The 24566-nt window shown below is 42.9% G+C and overlaps 1 protein-coding gene across 1 annotated transcript in view; it reads right to left on the reverse strand.

Moving 5' to 3' along the window:
• Positions 1 to 445: 445 nt before the first annotated feature.
• dpy19l3 (dpy-19 like C-mannosyltransferase 3) overlaps positions 446 to 24566 on the reverse strand; it is a gene marked incomplete in the record, with an annotated part of 97487 nt that continues 73366 nt past the window's right edge. Inside the window, 3 exon segments of the mRNA XM_012861642.3 lie at positions 446 to 5649; positions 7616 to 7774; positions 15240 to 15372. Coding sequence (XP_012717096.2) covers positions 5446 to 5649; positions 7616 to 7774; positions 15240 to 15372 — 496 coding nt within the window.

A 24566-nucleotide genomic window follows, 5' to 3' on the forward strand; every position in this document is an offset into this window, starting at 1 on the left:
GAACCGCTTAGATGTGCCCACAATTAACGCCTTTCCTGATGATGATGAGCGTATGTAAACTTCTGACCGGCACTGTATAAAGTACAATAAAATCTTTGTGTTTGCAGTTGACTTCGCAGTTTGGTTTTATTCCTCTGTTTTGTTGAGTCTATGAAAGATTAAAATACAACGGTAACGCCATCTAAGCACCTCTTTCCCAGTTTTTCTTGCATTTCCATGCGAATCGGTGAGAGAGACCATGTGGCTGCAGTCTCCTAGGGTTCCGATCACATGTCGCGGGTTAAAAAGGGCCGCTCAGGGTCCCAACTGAGCGTCTGGAAGTGACGGAACCGGCCGGCGACACGAGGCGCCCTGCTGCGAGGCTCAACCATGCAACAGGATGGAAAAGAGGAGAAACAGATTTGTGACTGGAGGGGGTCTAACATGACTGAACAGGAAACAACACTGCGGGGGTGGAAAGTACTTTACTCAACAAAGTTTTTCGGAACATACACATTGTTAATATTACATGTACAAAATAACAGCTCACAGATTTCTCCTGCGATAACGGGCGTGGCACGAGAACCTGAAGAGTAAACATTGACCAAAACGTGCAACATCTGCTTCCAATGGATGTTGAGTGGATGCAGACCGACCGGTATATGCCACGCAGTCATTACAGTCCATCCATTCTGAAGATGTCCCAACTCATCTCTACAGAGTTCTTCTGGGTTGATGTGGACGGCGTGGAGAACCTGAAAGCCAACATCAGCTTGGCGCTTCAGTGGAGCCTTCCATCAGTTGATGAAGCGAACACACATCCATCCGTGTGTTTCTACTTCCTGTGTCTGATCGAACTGGTGGAAGAGACTGAGGCTCTGTAGCTACCGCCTTATTCAATGCTTGAACTGCAGACATTACACACAACTGGCGGCCTGCTCGTTTTGACCCTTTCAAGCCTTCTCAGCAGCTAATTTGGCACAACATAGCGTGATTTACATCACAGAAAAACACCCAAGGGGGAGTAATGGAGATAAAGAGACCTAGTTCCTTGTAAATGTAGTATCTTTGTTTAGGCATTTTATATTACAACAAACTTCAAGCTATTTTATTAGAAATCCATGTGCTAAACCAACACAAAGTAGAGCATTTTTGTAAAGTAGAAGGAAAGGATACATGGTGTCCATTTTCTTAACTAAGTGTTTGCAGTGTATGTATGCACCAAATTCCCTCTAATGTCCCTACATTTTATCCAGTTCAATTAATTACCTTCAGATGTCACTAATTGGTGAACAGACTACATTCATTTCAGTAGAAATGCAGCTGTTCTGTGAGGGGCCTTTAGAGGTTTGCTAGAGAACTTTAGTGACTCAGAGAGGTGGCTGTAGGGACGTTTAAAGCAGATTAGGTTATAAAAATTAGCTAGTTTAACTGTTTTACTCTGGCTGGGCTGCAGAGCTCCAAAGCTCAGGTGGGAGGCTCGGTTGACTCCATAAATCAGGCTCTCATGGAAGAGTGTCAAGAAGAAGGCCATAAGAAGAAGCTGGAGGACACAGCAAACATGTGGAAGCAGGTGCTCTGGAATTCAAAATGTTACGTTTGCTCTGGATGCAAAACACTGTGGTAGAAAACTAACTATAAATCATGCTTTGCACCCAATGCCCCAGGTAAAGCATGGTGGTGACGGGATAACGCTGTGGGGAAGGGGTTCCACAGCAGGGTCAGGGAAGCTGGTCCAGGTTGATGGGGAAATGGAATAAAGGAATAAATACCGAAAACGCTGGCCTTAAAAAAAACGTCAAATTGAGGCGAAGGTTTAACTCTCAATGACCCCAAACCTACAGCAGAATGGTTTCCATCAAAGCACAGAGGCCCATTCAAAGGCCGGACCTAAATCAAAATGAGAATCTGTGTCTGGAATCTGGTGTGTCTGAACTGGGGACATTTTGTAAATGATCAATAATGATATCAAATAAAAAAAAAATTATTCATAAAATGCTGAAAACCATGTATCCTTTACTTTTCACTTTAAAGCTAACCACCAAACTGTGTTGGTATCAAGCATGATGATTTAAATGACAGTAAATGTTTGACTTTAAAGGGAATGATTAGCGTTGCGTGCTATGAGGAAAGTTCCTTCTGTGGTACCCGTGGTAACAGGTGACAATCTGTCTCTCTATACAATGGCTCTGTTTAGACATAAAACAGCATTAGTGAACATTGAAATTGAAAAAAAATGCTATAAATGATCTAAAAAAATAAAATTAACTTGGGACCATCAGTCTATCCAAATAATAAACACAAGCTAAAACACGGATCTACCATTTAAGAAATATATCCTATGTGTTCCCTTCAGTTTGTGCCCACGGTGTGTCAGTCATGCCACGCACCTCTAGTTGCTGCTTCCAGACCCTGCGGCAGCATCTTGACCAACATCTGTCCCAATAACCCAACTGCACAGAGATGTCCGGTTATTGGGTTAGAACTTTATTCTAGTTTCACTCACTTGTTCTTTAGAAGGAAGCAGACCGCGCACATGCTCGCTCTTTATTAAAGACCGCCACGGGCACCACGGCACCCCTCTGAATGACCTAATCGCAATACATATGGAAATTACCAGCTCTGAAAAGTTATTACATTAGTACACTCCTATGAAGCCAACATAATGGGATCACTTTTCTGTCAAACACAGCGATCCAGCAGCTCCTTAATTAAACATCCAATATGAAGACAGGACAGAAACACAACAAGCTCCTCTGATCCGATTAAAATGCCTTTCGACGAGGCCGCGGAGTAAACGAACAACAGAAGCAGGAGGGCGTAAACGATCAAAGAGAGGGGTTCCTATTAACATGTGCACAAGGACTGGAAAGCAAGGATGTGAGGAGAAGAAGAACAGCAGATCACACACACATAACAGCACCTACGGCTCGCTTTCAATCAGCCCCTCTCCTTCAGCTGGGAAGATAAAGAAAATACGGTTTTAGATCATCATGGATCCAGGTTGTGATCTGCTCTCATTCCTCTACTTTTCTTTATCGAGTCTATTCCGCCCCCCCTCTTCCTCCCCGCCTTCCTTCTGAGCACAGAGCCTGGATTGAGATGCAAGTGTTGTCATACGCTGCGCCCCCCCCCCCCACACACAAATTATTTTGAATTGCGACGAGGAATCAGTGCAGTTGTCAGCCTGCTGCAATTTCCTCACAGCTTACATTATTCATGCGTGTTTGTCTGCAGGAACGAGAGGAGTGAAAAGGTTGAGGCTGCCGCTGATGAGAGTCACAAAGCCGACAGACAGAAAAACACGACAGCGACGAAAACAACAAAAGCCACGCAGGGAAGCAGCTCCCACCTCAGATTTGTGAACAAAAAAAGAGGATAATTATCCTCTTTGTTCTCCTTCTGAAGAGTGACCGGTTCCAGTGGACCCTGAGGCCACACCGTGACGACAAGAGACACCGACCTGAGCTCACCCACCAAAATATTAAATCTGAGTTCAAATCACTCTGTCAACATAGAGCCGGCTTTTCAAGGGGAAAAAAAAAAAAAAGCTTGAAGGAAGAAGTTATGCTTCACCATCAACTTCATTGGTTGTCAGCTTTCATGAGGACAACAAATGGTCTTAGATTGGTTCTGTTCAGGAAAGCATTTGGATCAGGGAGCCACTGAGACTGAAATAGAAGGGCAGGATATATTTATGAAATGCTGGCTGGTATCAGCTGTTCTGTTTTACTGACATCACGCATTGAGCTTTAACGCTAGCCGACACGTCAAGGCATACGTTAACCTTACCAGGACATCTCAATTAATGTAGGGTTCAACGGGGTCGTCAATTCTTTTTAAATAAACTTAGAAATTATGGAAAAAAAGGGAGAATAGCGTCATACTCTCCTGTTAAACATGTATTATTGTCAACAATTTAAAAAAAACACGAGGATGTCTACTTAGATGGATTTAGGTGGATTGAGGTTGGTATCATTTCATTTTGCTCTAAGACGCTTGAAAAAAAGTCACATGCTGACAAGTGTCGGTGGCTGGATTTCTGTTTCCATATGCGATTATTAACGTAACTATGTTGAAGCTGCACCAGCAGATGACAAATCCGTCAGCAAGAGTTTGCTATTTGGCTGTGGAATATTCCAAGCAACACTTTGATTAAGCACCAAGCGTGGTGTTAGGAATGCGTGTCTGTATATTGTTGAATGACTGACTCCGACAAAACTAGCCGTGATGAAAAAGCTTCTCACTGTCAACACCGTATATATGCAGGGACTTACGAGCTTTTTGTCTATCTTTATCCATCAGTCAAATTTCATTTCCACCTCGAGATGGGATGCACCGTTACAAGATATTTAAGCTAGTTAGCATTACCCCAGTTAGCTTAGCAGCTACCACAGTTCCAGACGCTGTCCCACTAACGGTGGGAAGCCAAATGTCTAAAGAAAACTCTTTTTGGTAAATGTCTCAATACAGAAAGTGAATCCCGACACCTCGGGAAGATGTTTTAGACACACGTAGTCCGGCAATTATTCACTGTTATGGGCGGATTTTCAAGCTAGCAACATCGCCACATTCTGCTCTGGCGTATTTACTATGTTGCAGTTGGTTGTCTTATGTCGTGACAAATGATGCACTGTAGATCTTAAAAGAAATATTTGTAAAAAGTATGTTTAGAAAATTCCTAGAAACCAGGTGCCATAAGAGCCTAGCTTCAATAAATAAATAATTCACAGGGCTGCGTGATGTTTTTCTTGATGTGTTAGGTGTGCTGTAAACAAGCACAGATCCATTAGATGAGCAGTCAACCAATTCGACGAAAACCTTACAGAAACACTTAATCTCACAGTCTGCCGCCTTCATTATGTAAGCGTGACACTTTGTAGGAGACAGGGCTGATATCACCTGAGATGAGTGGCAGGCAAAGAAAGGCCAGGAATGATTTAGTTTCTTATGGAGAACAGTTTGCTGCCTTAGAGAAGATCGAAAATCTCAGATCCATCTAATTTCTTTGTAAAACAAAAAGAACTAAGATATTTTTTTTACTATGTTTCATTTCTGAATTTGTAGCTGTATCTATCCTCTCACTACAAAACTTCTTAATAAAAACTATTTTTTTTTTATTTCTATATTAGATCGCTTCAATACCACATCTTAAATCATAAACAGCTCGGGCGTCCTGACCTTTCAGGAATCTTCTGTGTTCATATAGAAATTATTTAGCAGGTTTTCTTTTCTCGTAGCAAACAGCATTGTCTTAACGTTTGCTTCAGCACTCTGGTAACACTCTGGTAACAAAACTCTGGTAACAAAACTGCAACCCCAAACTTCAACTGGCCTGCTGCGTTGACACCACAGTCCATGGAGCCACGCGTAGTGAATAACAAAATAACGTCAAATGAATAGTCACGATCACAGCTCTGTATAGAGTAGAGGATCCTTCTGCTCGCCTCGGTTGTTTTGGTCCAGCTACTGCTTTGGGCCGGGCTCCGAGGACGTTTTGGCACTTTTCTTGCGTTTCTTCTTAAGTCGGTAGACATAGAATGTTTTGTTCTGAAATGTTCTGGTGAACAGCGCGGTGTAAGCTTCCGCGTCCGTCTTGATGGCCTCGCAAAATCGAGGGTGGGAGGCGGGGACGAGGTCCGGGTCGTTCTCACCTGCTCCGTCCATGATCTGAAAGGGAAAGAAGGTCAGCAGCTAATGTATATATTCTTAAAGCTTGACGTTTAAGTAAAGACAACATGAACACATTGAGAAAAGTTGAAGATCGACAAACAGCGTCTCACTTTGTGATCCTTCAGTCTGCCTGCAAGGGCACAGAGAAGGACGCAGCCACAGTGACTTTCAGCACCGGCAAATATACTGATGGAGGAAATATTGATTGATCCTTTCATGAACAGTTAGCCTCAGAAAGCTCAACCTGCACATGGAGATACTAGGTTTAGGAAGATGATTTCTTAAAAAGTCCAGGAAAGGATTCTTGGATGAATTCAAAGATTTTATGTATTAATAGAAGCTTTTGACACGAGCCCGGCCAGAGAAGGTCAGTTTCACTCCTGTCTGAGTAGCCTTAAAAAGGGCTCTGTTGCATTCTTTCAACAGTTTTCATAGTTTAAAGTGAAGCTCCAGAATATTTCTGTGCATTTAAGCATGAAGTCCTAGTAGAGTACAAATATGTTCTATGTGCTGATATCTAATACTGGCAACCGTGAAAGGTCATTTTAAGGCCTTCTCCCTATTTCCAACACTGCAGGCTCATGTTGGGATTTACATTCATTTCATTCTTTAGGTTACAAACCTCTAACTGATCAAGCTTATCCATAAAGGTTGCCAAAGTGATTGTTATTTTAATATAATCGACATTAGAAACTTATTTATTCAAAGATGCCCATTTATGACAACATCAATACAAACTGACCAATTCACATTAGTCGCACTTCTTCTAGCACTTAATCAGGCAACAGTGAAAGATTAAGGGCCTGCTTACACAACAATGTTTAGGTAAAAATGGAAAGGTTTTGCTTTTCTACTGTTCGTGTACGCTATGGCTGGCTGATAGGATCACAAATAAGGTCTCGATATTTTTAGCCTGAATACTGATATATGATATTTATCTCAATATGTTTTTCTTTTGGTATAATAATTTTAAAAAGGCATCTCTGAATCAAAGCTGTAGATAAATATCAGAAACAGCTGAAAATAACCTACTGGGATACATCCATCCATGCAAATATCACGATTTGAAAATCTCGATATTTAAAAATCTCGATATTTAAAAATATCGATATCAAAGATCATCAACTGTGAGCCACAGAGGTTCAGTTCAGGCGAGTCACTAAGAGTTGAAAACCACAGAAGGGTAACGAGCATTCGGCAGATCTTATTTTAAATAGTTGTTTAGGGAGCTACTCCCAAAAAGAAAGTGTGTTTTGCTTTTATTAAAACCCCAGCGTGGGGTGACATTATTAAAAGCAAACAACCCCCCCCCCAAAAACTAACAATGATATGGGAGAAATGCGTTGTGTTATTTATGGCTGGAGCAGTAATGAACATGGCACTTAGAGGACAGAAACAACCAGAGGAAAGAAGAAACAGAAAAGCTGGCAGAGAAAGGCTAGTGAGAAATTAAAGACAGAATGAGAGCATGAAATGTTCAGACAGGCAGAGACATCTTCGCAGCATTGCTTCAATAAAGCTGTCTACATGTCAGGTGTTGTGTATACTGCGTGACATTTACAGCGCCACAAACACACCCCGGCTCCGAGCCTCCGTGTTTTAAGTGTCTTACAGCAGAATGGGCCAGACTGAAGCTTGTCTCGCCTCTGGTAATCCAGAGAGCCAAGCAAGCCACGTTCGACACAGGCGTAAAGGGAAAAGAGTGTGTGTGTGTGTGTGTGTGTGTGTGTGTGTGTGTGTGTGTGTGTGTGTGTGTGCCCGCGCACGCGAGGGAAAGAGCAACAGCAAGAAAGTGAGAAGCAGCACTGCGCTGATAAGATGTGAGACTATTGATCTCTCTGCGGAGGCTGAGAGATTCCGCCGAGCCGTAGAAGTTGACAGAGAAGGCACACCAAACCACACACACACACAAACACACACACACACACACACACACACATAAACACGCATAAATGCCACCCACATGTCCGTTGGCCAGGTCGAGCAGGTCCCGCAGTCTGCAGCCTCTCCTGTGCCTCCGCTCGTAGCAGATGCTGTTCTCCAGCACCACGTAGTCGGCCCCCACCGCCCTCAGGATGCCGTGCACTTCCTCTGGGGACCGCCGAGCATACACCTGATACACCTGCTCACACACACACACACACACACACACGCGCGCAAAGTAAACAGTGGATTTATTAAGATTTCTATGGATCGTTAATTCTCACCAACATCGCTGGAGGGATGAACCTCTATGCTGGAACTGAATTAACAGGCACATTTGGCTTTTAACTAACGTTAGTTTAACTCCAATTATGACTCGTTTAGGAAAACAGATCATGTGAATAAAGCAGGAGAGAGTGGGAGAACAAAACAAGGTATAGTCATAATTTGTCTGTTACAGTTAACAATGTGGATCCAAAGGTGCTGAAAGAGCTAAGGCTTGAAAAGGTGTCAGACGAAGATCAAAGCCCAGATTCAAAGAATGCTCAGCAGTGACTGACAGTCTGTGTGAGTTTCAGCAGCGCCAGGCCTGATTACTGCCTGACCTCTGGAACCAAGAAATCAGTTATACAGGGTCTGTCTAACAAGACGAAATAAGCTAAAAGACCCCAAAAAGCAGCAAATCATATCATAATAATAAATCATAAGTATATGTTCATTCTAGGGCTAAGAAAAGAGCATATTGATAAAATAGAAACCATATTGCTCAATATCGATAATTAGAAAAAATTCTAAACATATATTTTAAGTGCAGCCCTGGTCATTTTATGCTGTTGCTAAATGACCTATTTTTAGATAACAAACACACAAACACTGAATTCAACCCTTTATTCAGCCAACTGTTTACCAAAACTGCAAGTTAAAATAAAGAAAAAATTAACACGTGCTCTCTGAACTGTTTGAAGGGGGCTGAGCTTGCTGACGGAGCGTTTCTCAGTCTGCGTCTCTGATTGGTTGGGAGGATATAATGACTAGTATTAACCCACATGATAGGCTAGAACGCAAATCGAAGGGAAAATGTTCCTCTATTGAACTTTTTATTGACTTTTTTTTTTCTATCGCAACACACGTCTATCGATTGATATATATCGTTATTTAATTATTGTCTGGCCCTAGTTCATTCTTACCTGTGAATATAGGTCTGCTTTGCACTGTGAATATTCCACGCAACACATGAATGAGGCATCTTCTCTGAGTCGCTTCACTCTGCCGCCTCTAATATGACGGTGAAGTCAACATGTGATTCTGCAATCAATTCTATGTATACATGTCTGTGATGGACCCGAGTGAGTCAGTAACATCCAGCGGAGGTGCAAAAAGAAAGAAGTTAAGTAGCCCTAACCCTGTAGAGCGACCAGGCCGAGCTGTCACTTTCCTGAGGCTTTGCAGGACGGTCTGCTGGCTCCTACAGTAGCTGCCTCAGCTGTCGCCATCTTGCTTTCTGATAATTCTGTGGCACTGCTGGCAGATGGCGCAACAATATTTATGTCTGCTGATCGCACAAAGTTCTTTTCAGGCTCAAAAAGGACAAAGTAGACGCTCGCTGTATGTATATTGTTATATTATAGATGACTATGTGGTTTTGTGTTTTCTTTTTAACGTGACAATATGTGACTAGGCCCCTTCAAGTGTAACAATAAAGCTAAATAACAAGAAGAAATGTGTAAGTAGGAATTTAAATTTTCACAACATATTTGTATCATTTTTAACCGCTAAACTTAGTTCACATGAACAGTTATATAGAAAAACGTAAGTACACCTTTTTCATCAAGAATGCAAGGTTAAGTGCAGAAACAGAACATGAAAAACTAAATCAACTATTTCTACATGCGTAGGAACAAAGAATTCAGGTGTTGATAGAAGGCACTGGGGATACAAGTTAGAGATTAATGAGTTCATCTAAAGTTGATATATCTTAAGGACCAAAACAGAGGTTTGTCTTTTATCAAGAGGGTCTGTAAATTACATAAAGGGGTACATTTTTATAACATGTTGAACTTAAAAAAAGGGACATTTTTATATTTTAATAATTTGTTGTGCCACATGTATTAAATATTAACTGAATAAGCTAAAAGTTGTGGTTTTCCCACCCATTATTAAACATATTTATAAAACATAATTTAACAGACACCTATTAAAATAGGTTGCTGAATAGAAACAAATAAGATGAATAGAATAAAATATGTAAAATTATAATCCTCACAAAAGCCCTCCCAATCGGCCATGCATTTGGCATCATGGCTTTTTCTATCAAGTAACCGTTTTTTTTTTGCGTAACGCCCTCCGCTTTTCGAGCACATCCGTGAGTTTTGGTTGAGAAGTTGACGCTGCTCCGCCATGCATCCCAGCTGAATGAAGCTATCCAGGTGGTACTTTACGGAGCTTCTTGAGTTTATACTTAGAAACAGAACCACATAGAGTGCATGTTGGATCCTTGTCGTCAGTAAACAGTGTAAAATAATCCCATACCGGACTCTAAACCCTTCATGTTGTTGTTCGGGCATGCCTGCTGCATTATTATTTCTCTTAACTACTCTGGTCTGGCTCCGATTAAGGATCAGCAGCGGCGTCCTCTTTGGATGGTGGCTACACTGAAAGCGGGTCTGCACTGCAGGCATTAACAGTTCATTGGATGGCACACCTTTTAATCTAATAAACAACTAATCGACAATTAATTGTGAGTCGATTGCTTAAAACCGTAGAGCGCACTAATCTAGTGAATAATTAAGTGATCATCAGCATATTTGAGTACTTGTATGAATGTAACATTTTTCTCAGTTTGCCAGTCTGGACCATTCTGGTGTTTTTTTAGGACATGAATAAGGAGCAAATACACAAGCAATCACTTCACAATCATCAAAATGGAAGATCTGAAGCAGGAATATGTTTCTTCATGTTGTTATGAGTCAATTTCCCAATAAAACACTTCCAAACACTAAACCCCACGATGATGGTCGATAATTTGGGCTTGTTTTGCAGCTATAGGTCTAGGGCAGCTGGTAATTCCTTAGCCATCATGGATGGTCTGTTTACCAAAGTATTCTACCATCAACAGCACGCCCACCTGAGCCTGGAGAGAATTTAGATCAATAATCCTAAGCACTGCAGCAAACCAGCAACAGGTTGGCTAAGGTCCAACTTAAACTTTCTTTTCCCGCAGAAAAATGACACACACAAAGAAATCTGCCAACAAAATCATACATCTTCCCATTAAAAATCACAATATGTGTATACTAATACCCTCCTTACCTCCATAACACAAAATAGGTTTCACTGCAGCCTTACAACAAGAGTTTCTGGTCTAATGGTGCTGCTTGAATTACAAGATATCCTCCTCCAGTCAAAATCCAGATCAGGAAGTTCAGAGGCTGACGAACAATATGGAGTTTAGTATAAAAAGTGACTGAAGATTCTTGATGACAGTTGCTACTAAGGGTGGTACAGGTAGTTATCAGGTTTAGGAGGCAATCACTCTTTCCTGAGGGTCAGGTTGGTTGGAATAATCGTTTCCCTTAATGAAGGAAACCCCCATTTGAAATATACTGTTTGTAGCGACTTCGGTTGTCCTTATCCAACATATTTATTTGATGATCTAAAACACTGAATTATGACATTACAGCAGCACAGAGGAAATCTAAAAGGGGCAAACACTTTTTCACAGCGCTGTAAATATCAATTTTTCGAGCACAAGTGAAAGCGGCCCACAGATCTGCGAGCTTCGGAGCATTTCCATATTTGGCTGGTGGCAGGAGGTGCTGTTTATGTAACGGCGAATGAAAGAAATTAGATCATGTTGTGCATTTTCTATTTGAAATTTTTGTGTAAATACCCTGAAACTGTAGACTTTCTCCAGCCAGATGAACTCATACCAGCCAATAGGGTGTGATATGAATTCCCTTTAAAATAATGTGCAACTCTGTCCAGTCTACTGAGGTTGGGCGCCTTGAGAAAGTTTCTGCAAGAGTCCCTCAGTTAAATGGAAGACCTTTTGATTATGATTCAGATTTTAAGGGAAAAACAAAAAAAATAAGTTAAATTGCTAACCTCATATATTTAACTAACTGAGTTTAAAGCGGGTTAAATATACCTTTATTCCCTTAAATTGATGTGACTTCAGTCCTGTTAGACCTGTAGCTTTCTGACCTTCAATACCTTCAAACACAGTGTACATTAAGGCTCAGAGTGCTTTTCTCAATAGGTGTCAGCCAGCAACTAAAATCCTTGTTTTCAAGCCAAGCCTTAATGAAGAACTAATCCCTAAAGAAACTAAAACATGCAAATCCTGGGAGGAACATCTTTTGTCTTGCAGGATGTCTAAATGTTTAGCTTTAAATTTCTTCTGACTGGGCCGCTTATTGCTCTGGGTCATGGGCTCTGCAGTTCTGTCAGCACAATATAATATACACTACGACGTATGAAAGCGAGCAAAGGAAGAGCACATGTACAAACTACAGAAATCAAGTGTAATATTAATATTAATTGTAATGTAATATTAAAATGAGTGTGGGGAATCTGGGCCCGATTAGGGCTTTCTAAAATGTAAAACAGAGATTATCTTATCGAGGAGGGTTTAACAGCTGCGGTGTGCTTCTATTCGTCTGGCTGTGCATGAATCCATTTCCCACGTCAACGTTGCTACAAGATAAAACAGCCAACGTGACACGGCAGTGACCCCCGATCCCACCGCCTGTCCAAGCGCCGCTTTCATCAGTCGCCGGGTCGCCCGCAGAATGGAACCAGTGTGTCTTACCTGCAGAAAGGGAGATCTAAACACGAGAGCTCCTAACAAAAAGCAACCCAAGGCTAACGCTTTGTGGGCCGAACACGCACAACGCATCCTGAAAGTCGCTGTTTTGTCAGTCGGTCTTACGCTTGATGGAGATGTGTCAGATGTTAGACGTGACGGGATGCGCTACCATTGACACGCTCCAGCTAACGTCTCTTTTCAGATGCAGAAGAACTCAGCACCAGCAGGCCTTTCTGGCACTGAAAAGACAAACAGCGTGTGTGTGTGTGTGTGTGTGTGTGTGTGTGTGTGTGTGTGTGTGTGTGTGTGTGTGTGTGTGTGTGGCGTGCTCCAGCTCAAACACTACCGGCGGAACCCTAATCCTTGAGGCAGCTAAAACATTTCATTACAAGCCGCAGGTGATATTCCTACAAGCACTAAACGACCTTCCTGTCTCGGGTTACAAGCCAAGGTCTGCAGCAAACCAGGCAAATACTCTGAATAACACTCCATGTTATGTAACAAAAAACTAAGCCATGATGGAAAAGGATGGACTCTAACTGGTTTTCCTAGGAGTGAGGAGCGAAAGCAGCGCTTTTCGCAGTCCCACCGTCTGGAAACACAGTCAGGGTGTTTAAAAAAAAAAAAGAGTCGCCATCGTTTCTACGGCGATGACAAAATCTTTAAGGCCAGCATGTTCCACCCCCTGGAACCCAGGAGGGGAACATCACACAATTTCCTGCTTACACAGAGCTTAAGAGTCATCCCCTTCAAAAACAAACTAAATATTTGAGCAGATCATTAAATGGCACTTTTTTTTTTTACACATCCGTTTTTTTTCCTTCTTAAATACACACACGCACTGTTCTCGGTGAATCTACGTCGGTGTCGCGGATCATTAACGAGGCCCCATGCCAGGCTCTGGCCTCGCCGCCGGCACAGCACGGCTCGCTTCCTGCTGGGATGCAGAACACGGGCTCGGCTGCCCAGGAGCTGACCTACACGTTACTTCCTGCTCGCTGAGAGGAAGATACGCACGCGCTCAGTGAAGGAGCCGGCAGACTGAGAGCGGAGGGGCTAATCAGTCCCATTACATTTTCATGAGTCCTGGACTTTGGATCTTAAATGACGACATGACAGGGAAAGCATTCAGTGGAAAAGTCTAACTCTGGCAACACTTCCACTTGGAAATGAAATCACTTGTTTCTATAATGTGGTAAAACTTCAGCAGCTACGCTTGTAGGAAAACCCTGACAGCGTCTCTGCCTTACTGGAAGCGTCTTATGTTGATTCTTACTTAATGGAAACACATTGTTTGCCCTACGATCCATCCCTGTTTCACCAATTCACCGGTCTCTCACATAACACATCAGCAGAGAACTACGATGGAGCTGGTAACAATTAAGAATCTGTGGCAAGACGATAAGGTCCATCCTCAGTCCTGCTCCGTCCAATCTGACTGAGATTATAATGTTTTGTAAAGGGGAGTGGGCAAAGATTTGAAAAATTTTATATAACCTTTTCTGTAATGTAACAAAAGGTTTAGGTATGAGTACCTATGTAAGGCACCGTATTATCTGGTAACAACACTTCATCCAGATAAAAAAAGACTATAATATCTTATTATTGTTGTTATTATCATCATTTTTATTGTTATCATTATATTTTATTATATTTTATGATATTATTATATCGTATAGGGCCTACTCCTTCAGACCCCATGACTGAACCCATGGCCCCAGTGAAGCTTCCTGATCTGGTTGCTTTAGTTAACTATCAGGAAGTCCACAAAATGCAGTTCAAAGCCTTCAGCTGATCCAAAATGCTGCAGCAAGAGTTCTGTGGAAAATCAACAAGAGGGATCATATTTCTTTAATTTTAGCTTCCCTTCATTGGCTTTCTGTTAAATGAAGAATAAAATTTAAAATTCTTCTTCTAACGTATAAAGCCCTTAATAACCAAGCTCCATCATATATCAGAGCTCTGATTACCCCGTATGTTCATAACAGAGCACTTCGCTCTCAGACTGCAGGTCTGCTGGTGGTTCCTAGAGTCTCTAAAAGTAGAATGGGAGGCAGATCCTTTAGCTATCAGGCTCCTCTCCTGTGGAACCAACTCCCAGTTTTGGTCCGTGAGGCAGACACCCCGTCTACTTTTAAGACTAGGCTTAAAACTTTCCTTTTTGACAAAGCCTATAGTTAGAGTGGCTCATGTTACCCTGAGCTACCTCTATAGCTATGATGCTATAGGCTTAGGCTGCTGGAGGACATCAGGATCTATTTTTCTCACTCTGCTGAGTTCTCCTACTGCTCTCCAATTTGCATTGTTTGTTGTCATTTCAACGTTTAGTCCTCTATGTCTGTTTTCTCTTCATAGTAGGTACACCTGGTCTGGAGTTCTGTTAACTGTGACATCATCCTGGGGGACAGATCATCTGCCACTAACCTCTCTAACATAGAAAGGATTCCTAGATCAATGTGTGCTGCTGTTCTTTTTGTGTCTCTGCTCTGTCCCCAAACCCCCAGTCGGCTGAAAATTCACACTGGTTCTGGTTCTGCTGGAGGTTTTCCTCCCTGTTAAAGGGGAGTTTTCCTCTCCACTGTCACTCCATGCATGCTCAGTATGAGGGATTGCTGCAAAGCCAATGCAGAAAGACTCTCCCTGTGGCTCTACGATCTTTCAAGACTCGATGCAATCTGATGAGTTTCCTTATATAGGAAACGTTTTGACCGATCTGTATGAGTTGACTGAATTCGACTTTGTAAAGTGCCTTGAGATGACGTGTTGTTATTTGGTGATATATAAATAAAATTTAATTGAACTGAAGTCTTGCAATCTCTGTGCAATGTCAGCCTGGAGGTACAATAGGCAGCAGTACCTGTCTGGTCCGCTCCCGCAGGTCTTTATCTTCGTAATGGGGGTGGTTGGTGAGAACTCTGCCTGTGCACAGCTTGATGCCGGCCAGCAGCTGCATGCTTCCGGCAAACACCGCCTGCTTCGGGGTCTTTGTGCTGTGGATAAACAGAGGACGACAATTTTAAGAGTGTTGTACCGCAAGTTTGGGCTTTTGACAAGCGGTGGTGTGCTGAGAGGACAAAGGAAAAAAATAAAATTATAATGATGGAGGGGGGGGGGGCATGGTGATGGAGGAAGGAGGAGATGAAACAGTCTGAAGGGTAGTCACAGATGCATTTAGCTATGAAAAAAAAGTTTAATTGAATTTCACTATGTTTTCCAGCCTTGTTATTCTGCCCACAGTCGCTCTCTGATCTGCAGCTGTAATCTGAAGACATAAAGAGTTTTCTAAGTTTCTTTCATTCAGAAATGTGACTTTGAAGACAGGAGCCTTCTAGACGAAGAGCAAACACAAACGTGTTCTTTGTACAGGCAAATCAAATAACCCAACAAGTCCAAGAGACAAACAAAGGGAGACCGTTGTGTTCATAAGTCACTTTCACAGCATGTCTGATAATCCAATTATTACTTGCAGTAAACTTTACAAGGCCATGATGGGAACTTCCATTTGATAGGGTTTAACCGTTCTCATTTAAGATAGCCTCAGCCAAAATGAACTCGTGCCAGGCGTCGGCCCAGTTTTCAGCTTGATCGGTTCTGATTGTTGATCAGTCGGTCAGAATCTCAAAAACTTAAATTTTTTCATCCCCCAACGAGGGACCATACCAGACTGAGCTGACACAGCACTAATCTGGGGAGACGGTATGACTGAGAGAAGGCGGCTCAGAGGCAGCTTTCAGTATCGGGAGGCCGTTTAAAAATTAAGCAGAAATTGAGGATGCTATTTAAAAGAAGACATGATGAAACATGTCTGCAGTACAACCGGACTGGAAGAGAAAATCTGGATTTTATCTGGAGATTTCTGCAGCTCTAGACTGTTGTCGGACATGTTGGATTGGGAAATGTTAGCCCATTGGAAATCTCTTGGTTCAGATGAAGATGTTCTGTATTTCCTGGAGAATACTTAGGAGAAACTGCAGCTTTAGTACAGCTGGCCGCACCAAACCATAATCATTCACCTTTTCGTTTTGAATATTAGTAAAACCCTGGGTTTACAACGTCCTCTATCAAACATAGAAATGCTGCCATGTCACATATTTGCTTCTAATTAAGGACAGTTTTAAGTAAGAGAAGTTCAAGAGAAAATAGTTTGTTGTTCTTCTTCTATCTTCTTATACAATAGATCTTAGGAAGCCTTCCCAGCAGCCCTGTTGACTACAGCTCCAGCTTATTTGGAGAGATGTGAATGTACATTCCAGCTCGGGCGCAGATCAACTCTGTTTTCAAGTGGCCCTAATAAAGGAAGTGGACTACAACACAGGGTATTGTGGGTAAACGCAACCAAAACAAGCCAACAAATGTGCAACAGAAAAAAGCTAAAGTACATTACAGCTGCTCGTCAGCACTCATCACAGACATTATATACATAGACGCCTCATTACGTGCTGGAGCGCGCCATATTGGATGGGTCTCTCCTACTCACAGCTGTCATACGAGCCGACGGGAATAAACTCAGAGGGAGCAACTTTCTGCAGCTCATGGTTGCAATAACCGGCCATAACTATGGAAAGTAGATCGCACGGTGCAGATCACCCTTCTGGGCTGAGACTGGTTCTGAAGATGAGGTTTTACTAGTCGAGAACATTGCAGATACAGATGGACCATATTTTTATGCTTATTAATTTGTCATCGTTGCATTTCATAAACTAAGGCTGAATCACGTTGCCAAATAAAGTACCCTGGAGTTACAGAGAGACAGCACATGCAAGGAGCTGTGCCAAACAGTTCTGTTTCAAGGGTCTTAAGCTGCAGCCCTACTGCAAACAGGGTAATGTAAGACACTGGAATGACCAGGGGTCTCCTTTATAAAACTCTGCATGGAATCCATACTTAAAGTGTATGTACGCCAAGATAAAGAAACTGGCGTACGGCTATAAAATATTCAGATTCATAAAACCATGCGCACGCAATGTCCTTTATAGATTACAGCTGTACCTGAATGTTTGCGTACTAGGTTCCACCTTAGGTTCAGCCCTACACGCCCACATTCAACCATAAATGGTCTATGGTCTAAATGTGTTGGCTGATCGTTTTCCTCATCATGGTGACGTGGCAACCACGGAGAAAAAGCAAAGAAACTTTGGGAAATTTTCACAGACAGGCGTTTATTAAATGTGTAAATCAGAGGTAAAAGCACAGATGTTGCCCACATTAAAAGAACCCGTTATAAAATGCTACCTGGTTATTGTTGTAAATGTCGGAGGACAGCCGTATTCCTCTGACGCTGTGTTCAGAACGACATTCAGAGAAGGGAGCCAGACCAGGAGGAATGAGAAGTTTCCCCACAATGATTAAGACCCCCCCCCCAAAAAAAAAAAAAACATTAAATAAAGAAAAAAACACTGCAAAAAACATTGTAGGAAGCCGACGGATGCTGCACTGCATGGGTGTGAGCACTCTGGGGTTTGGAGAGCAGCCTTTCAGCACCTGGGAGGGAGGTGTAGCAGCATCCTGGCCACTCATCTATGGCCAGGAAATATTTGATCCCAGGATATGCAGGACTTCTGGACCCCATTTCAGGAAGCTGGCTTAGTGGATATCCAGAGTAATATCTGGGGGTAAATTCCTGCATACCCTGGCTTTTCCATTTCAGAAAGCTCAGAAGACTTTACCCTAAAACAAATTACTCCGTGAAACAACCCTGCTACCAAGCACAGTTGTAAAGGCAAACAGTTTTCCTGCTTCTTAACTGAGATCTGCATGAGGAAGTGTTAGGAAAGGCCTGTCCTTTTCTGGAGGAGCCTTTACGCTGGAGCGCAAACACTCCACAGAAATCTCTGTCAGGAGAGGCTGCTCAGACCATCATTTCTGGATTAATAGACTTTCACCCGTTACCGCTTTTACTTAATATTCTCAGCCTGCATATCGCTCTATAACACAATGAGGGACGCTCTCCGTTCTGAACTATTTCTTAGTGCTGCTCAACAGCAGCTTTTTAATAACGTAGGTGATGCTGAAAATCTTTCAGAGGCAACTGTACGTCGCTCTGACAGGAATGTTACTGTTACACTCAGTTATACTGGAGTTTAAAGGTAATTAGATTAATAATAATAAAGATTAATAAAAGAACTACACAGAATGAAATAATTTATTCTGTATCAAATTTTGATTCATATATTTTTGTGTGCTTGCTCTTTTCAGCATCAACAGCATTGATACCTTTTGTTAGTTATGGTTTAATATTCTCTATACACCTTCATTAAAGATTTCAAATTCCACTCACAGAAAATGTGTACTTCAAGGTTTGATACCTTGGTGAATCATGTTATCTGTGTTCCATTGATGAGGGCTTCTTTCAACTCAGGGTTGATAGGAAGCTGAGTTTGGTTACCTGACTGATATCCCCTGTTCTGAAAATGAAAACGCTGAGTATGACAGGGTGAGGTAGAACTACTAGTACTACTACTAGTAGCAGCTTTCTACTCCGGGTAGATCAGCCGTTCTTTCTGAGACGGAGCTCGGGAGATCCAAGGGACATGCTGCTGTGGTTGGAAGAACTAAATTCCATTGTTGGTTTTCTCTGTGCCACCTAAAGGGAGGAGGGCACACTGCAAAAATAGTGCTAAAAATAAGAAAATATTTCTTGAAATGAGAGTATTTTTCTTTGATTTAAGCAGGTAAATAAGATTATTTGCCAATGGAATACGTTTTTTACACTTAAAATAGGAATAATTCATCTCGATCAACTTATTTCAAGTGTAGTATGCCTAATTATCTTATTTTAGGGGTAAAAATACTCATTCCATTGGCAAATAATCCTATTTACCTGCTCAAATCCAGGAGAAATACATTAATTTCAAGAAAATTTTACTTATTTTTAGTTCTCTTTTTGCAGTGCAATACTCAATTCAAATGGTCTGGTTTATTTATCAAATTGTTTTGTGGAACCTATTCCGTACTATCTGGTGTTAAACGACTTTAATGAGAAACTGGAATCGTCTAAAATCGCCGATGGCAGAATCAGACCTCCATGAGCTGGACACTGAAAAGCATCCAGAAAACTGAGATCCCTGATTTAATCTTTGTTTCTGTGTTTGCTCCAAACAGCCTCTAAGACAGAGCAGATCCTTCAAAAACACCTTGTTCACGTCATACCGATGTTTTACTCCATCTAGAAATAACTCCAATTACAGCCCAAGGGTTGCGGCACGCACACAGGTAAGTGCTCCTGAGTGGTAAGGATGATGACGGATGGGCAGATTCAGAGAGTGATTAGGGGCGATCTTACAGGACTCATATGCAGGAATAGATTACTGAAGTCCCACTTCAGTAATCTAAAAAGCACGTACTGTTGCTCAATTAAGGACATCACTCCGCTTCTCAGACTCAATCTAAGACACCCCTGGATGAGTTAGACATTAACAGCAAAGCGCAGACCCCAGATGGAGCCCTTTGTTCGTAGGAGGAAGAGAGCCACGTGTTGCTTATTTAGACAATTTAAAACCCGACGAGCAGCAGAATGAGGCAAGCAGAGGAGGGAGTCAGACAAAAGAGAAGCAGAAGTTGCAACAAATGGGTTTCCATTGAACGGTTGATAGACAAACGAGTAGCGGCACATGTTTCCTGCATAGAGAGGATTGAGTAATTTGTCTTAATTACACCGACAGCTGGACACAGAGCCAGCAAACAGGAGGAGCTGGAAGACGGAGGCTCCCCGGCACAGGAGGACGGATGAGAGTTAGTGACCTAACCTTTCCCTTAGACAGAGTGAAAGACGGAGACTGCTCCTGCCATAAAAATGTCAGCATGGGTTAAATGGCCAAGCACTTAAAATAAGATGCCTTTTATGGCTTTTTAATAATCTCTCCTCTCTGAATAAGGGTCGAAAGAGATCAGATCTGATCGCAGGTCGAAGTTATAAAGAGCATGTAATAAGATTTCCGCTGGCCCCCGTTTAGCATTTCTGGATTTCCCTGTAGGCGAAAAATAACTGCAGAAAGAGAACAGAAGTCAATTAACTCTGTCGTTGATGATTGTGTCCGAACGGACCTGTCCATGAGAGGCGTTCATGAACCGGGCCTCACCAGACTCATCCAGCTACCATCACCGCCGTCTGCTACAAGCTGCTCAAAGTTTTTGACAATATTAAGCCATTTCTGGTGGGAAAGAGCGGCGAAGTTTTGCCCTCGCTGATATGATCTGTTCTCTGCTGCGGTGAGAGGCCGGCATCTCCCCCCCCCCTCGCCCCTAACCTCACCACTAACGCAGAACCACCAGAACTGGAAGGCCCAATGGAAACCGTCTTCGAGCCCTTTCTGTTTACTTGTTGTGCCAACGGGATCTTCTAAAAATGACTGTGACAAAAAGCACGGTTAATGAGCCACGTTTTCCTTTGATTTTGAGACTTTTATTTTTCCGCGTGAACGAGAGCAGTTTCATCAGAAGTTCAGCCGTATCAGAGCGAGGAGTAGGAGAACATTAAACTAATACACCGAGGTGGCAGAGATCAGTATGTTGGCTCATATTTACTTGCAGAGATATTCCTTTGTACCTAGAAATTATGTTTTCAAAGTCTTATTATTTTACCTATTGTATGCAGTGTTTTAAAATGCCCTCCTCCTTGGTCAGCCTGAGCTTTCCTCTGCTATAACCTGTTCCTTTGGGTTTTATCTTCTGCAAACGTTATCTAGTTAGCTGTAATCAGCCAACATCTCCCAGACTCCATGCTGGACGACAAACATCAAGGACTTGGGCTCTTCCTTGGTTGCCAGGAAGTGACTCAAACCTACAGCTACCTGCTGATCCACGGACGTCTCCTTTCTCAAAACGCACACTCTTCTGCTGGCGTCAAGCTAAAAGCATATTCTTTGTCGCACTCCCTTTCTGACTTGGATGAAAAAAGAAAAACCCCTTGATGCTACGCTCACATCCGGTGGTGAATAAACGATAGCAACTCCAGCAAATCAAGAGATTTCCATTTTGCGGTCTCGCTTTCTTCTCTGGTGAACTGAAGACTGACGGCATCTCTGAGGGATGAGGCGCTACTTCTTCCTCATCAGGCAGGCGGCGTTCGGCTGCAGCTCCCACCGTCCGCAGACGAGAGAAGAAGCCGAGGCTGGGAGTGATCCCACCATCACGTGATACTGGCTGATATAACCTGGGCTTAATTACTCTCCCTGGTCTCTAACACGCATTCTTCAGCAAACAGAACTTTACATCAACCATTTCCTCTGAAATATTTAGCGCTAGTCGGTCAGTGTTAAAGCCCGTTTTTCATGTCTTAGAAATAAAAGCAGGTTTTATTGATCTTTTGCTTATGTGGCCACTTTCCTTTGTCTGCATGACTGAACCTCAGCTACATCTGAAAGCGTGCACTCCCCCTCTAAAGCCGTTAGACATGCCTTCAGACATTAGTCTAGACATGAAACAATGCATAGAAAGCTACATTTGCCTAGAAAAAGGCTTTCCCGTACTGACATTACTGCAACGTTACCAGGAGCTCAGTAGCTCAGCTTCCTGGAAAAGGTGAGATTTCCCTGAACGACACCTCTGATTGGCCAATCAAAGCTAGCCTGGCAGATTACAGCGCTCACAGCTTCTCTTTCCACTGGTCCGTTTGTTCTCTCTGCCTACATGTCATGGCCCTGTGCAGGAAGCTGCTTTATCCAACTCAAATAAATGATTTGAATTTAATCGCTACAGAAGTAGGAGTCAGATGAAGTGCACTCTTGTTCCATAAAATGTAGAGAGTGCAGGAAGCTGCTACGGACACAACAGGAGCAGCGGCAACATAAGATTTACTCCAAAAGAGAGACACGCTCATGTCATAATCTCTGTCCTGATCAAATCCTGAGAAAACAGACCGATTTAGGCTGCTGGGTTTAGCGTAGAAGGCAGGAGAACGATGACCTCCGTCGTCTTTACGTGGCAGAGCTAAGTCATGGAAACTGTGGAGGAAACAGGGTAGACTCCTTTAATATTTTATGAATTAAATTCTGAAGTGTGTGGCAGGCTTTTCTACCCAGTCCCTTTTAGGGCAACCTGTCAAATGGAGCTTTTAGGGCATCTCTCTGCCATCCAGCTCAAGCTCAGGTTGAATGAGAGCACCCATGGCCATCTATTTTCCAGTCTTTCCACAGATTCTGATCAAATCGATGCAGATGCATTTGAATCAAACGATTCCACTGCAGCTCTGGCTGGGTTTGTAGGCTCGCTCTGGAAGGGTTGCCTTCCAGGGTTGTTCTGTATTTGGCTCTATCCATTTTCCCCACCATCTCTGGCCAGCCTCCCTGTCCCTGCTGGAGAGAAGAATCTTCGCTTCACAGCGCCGCTGATCGACTCGGTGTTAATCTAGCAGAAACGACCCCAGCAGCAAACATCGACATCTGGGGTCGGAAGGTGGCAAAGTGTGCAAGAAGGTTCAAGGGGTATGAAGACTTTTACGAGGTGTTGTAAATGCTGAACAAAAAAAACATGACTTTATAGGACAACAACTCAAATGGTTGCATTATTTCCATCAGCGCGTCCACACCCGTTCTGTTCCAGCTGTTTTCAGAGCACTCGTGGTATAAACAAGTGTTTCCGGCGAAATGTGCTGACTGGTCCACAGGAGCCCGTTCCTGCTCTGAATGGCTCTCCATGCTGAGCAGCCTGATGAGCCCACTGAATCTGCAGCAAAACTGCTGTCAAAGCTCTCATTAATAATTTCCACTGCAGACTTCATAATTCTCCAATGCACACGGTATAACACGACTCAAGGAGGGGGTGTGCAGAAGGAAAAAGCTACCGGGGAAACTTTCGGACTGAAATATATTACATAAGGCTGAGATTTATGCAGGGTGTTGGCCGTTTTACAGGACAGAATGATTTCTGGGCTAATGAAACAGTTATCACCATCACAGTCCTTCCTGAACACTGTCTTCTGAGGGAATCAGTCCCCCCTGGCTGTGTTTTTGCACTGTGAGGTGTGCTGGGAGCTTCCTTGTGGTTTCTGGCAGCGGCGCGCAGGAACCCGCAGGGCGGTGACAGCAATGGACCCTGGGAATCCTGGAATCAGCCGCTTGGATGAAACACGCGCCTCAGCTTGGGCTACTCCTCTCTGCGCTGCACCTGCTAACAGACCGACAGCCTTGACTTCTGCGCGCCCAAAATCAGCCAGGGAGCTGGGCAGAGAATGGCTTTTGATTTTCTGTGACTGTCTGTTTGAAGCTTAGTGTCAGTCTGCAGCTGGGCCGGGGAAATTATGGCCGCTACCTGGAAGACAACCGAGTTATGGTGTTGCCAAATAACAAATGCTGCCATTCTGACCCATAAATGTGATGAGCAGGTTTGTAAAGATGGCATTTCTACTCAAAGCTGTGGTAATAATCCCTTTTGTCAGTCAGTTTTAGACTCTCATTAGCATACAAATGAGAGCACAGCGCATCCAGCGTTAGTTTCTGTTTATCTCCTGTCTAATAACCTTTATCCATCAGCTAATCCTGATTCTGACTTGAAACAGACTGAAGGAATCATGTGATCTGGACTAGATCGGGTCCAGATTCACGGCAGCGATGTGGTCAGAGCACAGCTGCAAGTCTTTGAGGGTTATTTCTTTACCGGCTTTCCACCTGTAAAATCAAAGGATTTTGCTCATTCTCTGCAAAATAGCTGAAGCTTGGTTAAATTAGGTGAAGCCATACATCAACATCAGTAGGTGTGTTTACACCGACATAAAAATGTGGCGCCTAAACACACCAATCGAAATGTTGTGATCCGATTAAGCTGAATCAGAATGACTTGTATTCTGAATGAGACGGGTAGTCAATGCCGATTTTTAGCCTGAACATTGGTCCATCTAAACACGTATTCCTATGATGTCATTCAGATTGGGGCAAACTGGCCGGTCTGCGCATGCACACCCCTATGTCTGGCATCCTGTAAGACCACTGGCATGTGTTGCTAAGTCTGTAGCTTTATTAGCGAATGCACTAACATGCCTCGGGTCCAATCTGGCTGCTGGGAAGACACAGAGCGAACACACTTCCGTGTTTGTTTGTATGCATAGCTGTTCAATAAAGTTTGAAACTATACAAAAACTTCAGATTTTCTCTGGCACAGACGGATGTAGAACTTCTTCTTGTGTGGTTTTCAGGGAAGTATAAGGAGTCTCTGTATGCCACAGTGCTTGTATTCTGACTAAAGTCTGCTG

Source organism: Fundulus heteroclitus, chromosome 4 (assembly GCF_011125445.2).
Source record: "Fundulus heteroclitus isolate FHET01 chromosome 4, MU-UCD_Fhet_4.1, whole genome shotgun sequence".
Taxonomy (NCBI): Eukaryota; Metazoa; Chordata; class Actinopteri; order Cyprinodontiformes; family Fundulidae; genus Fundulus; species Fundulus heteroclitus.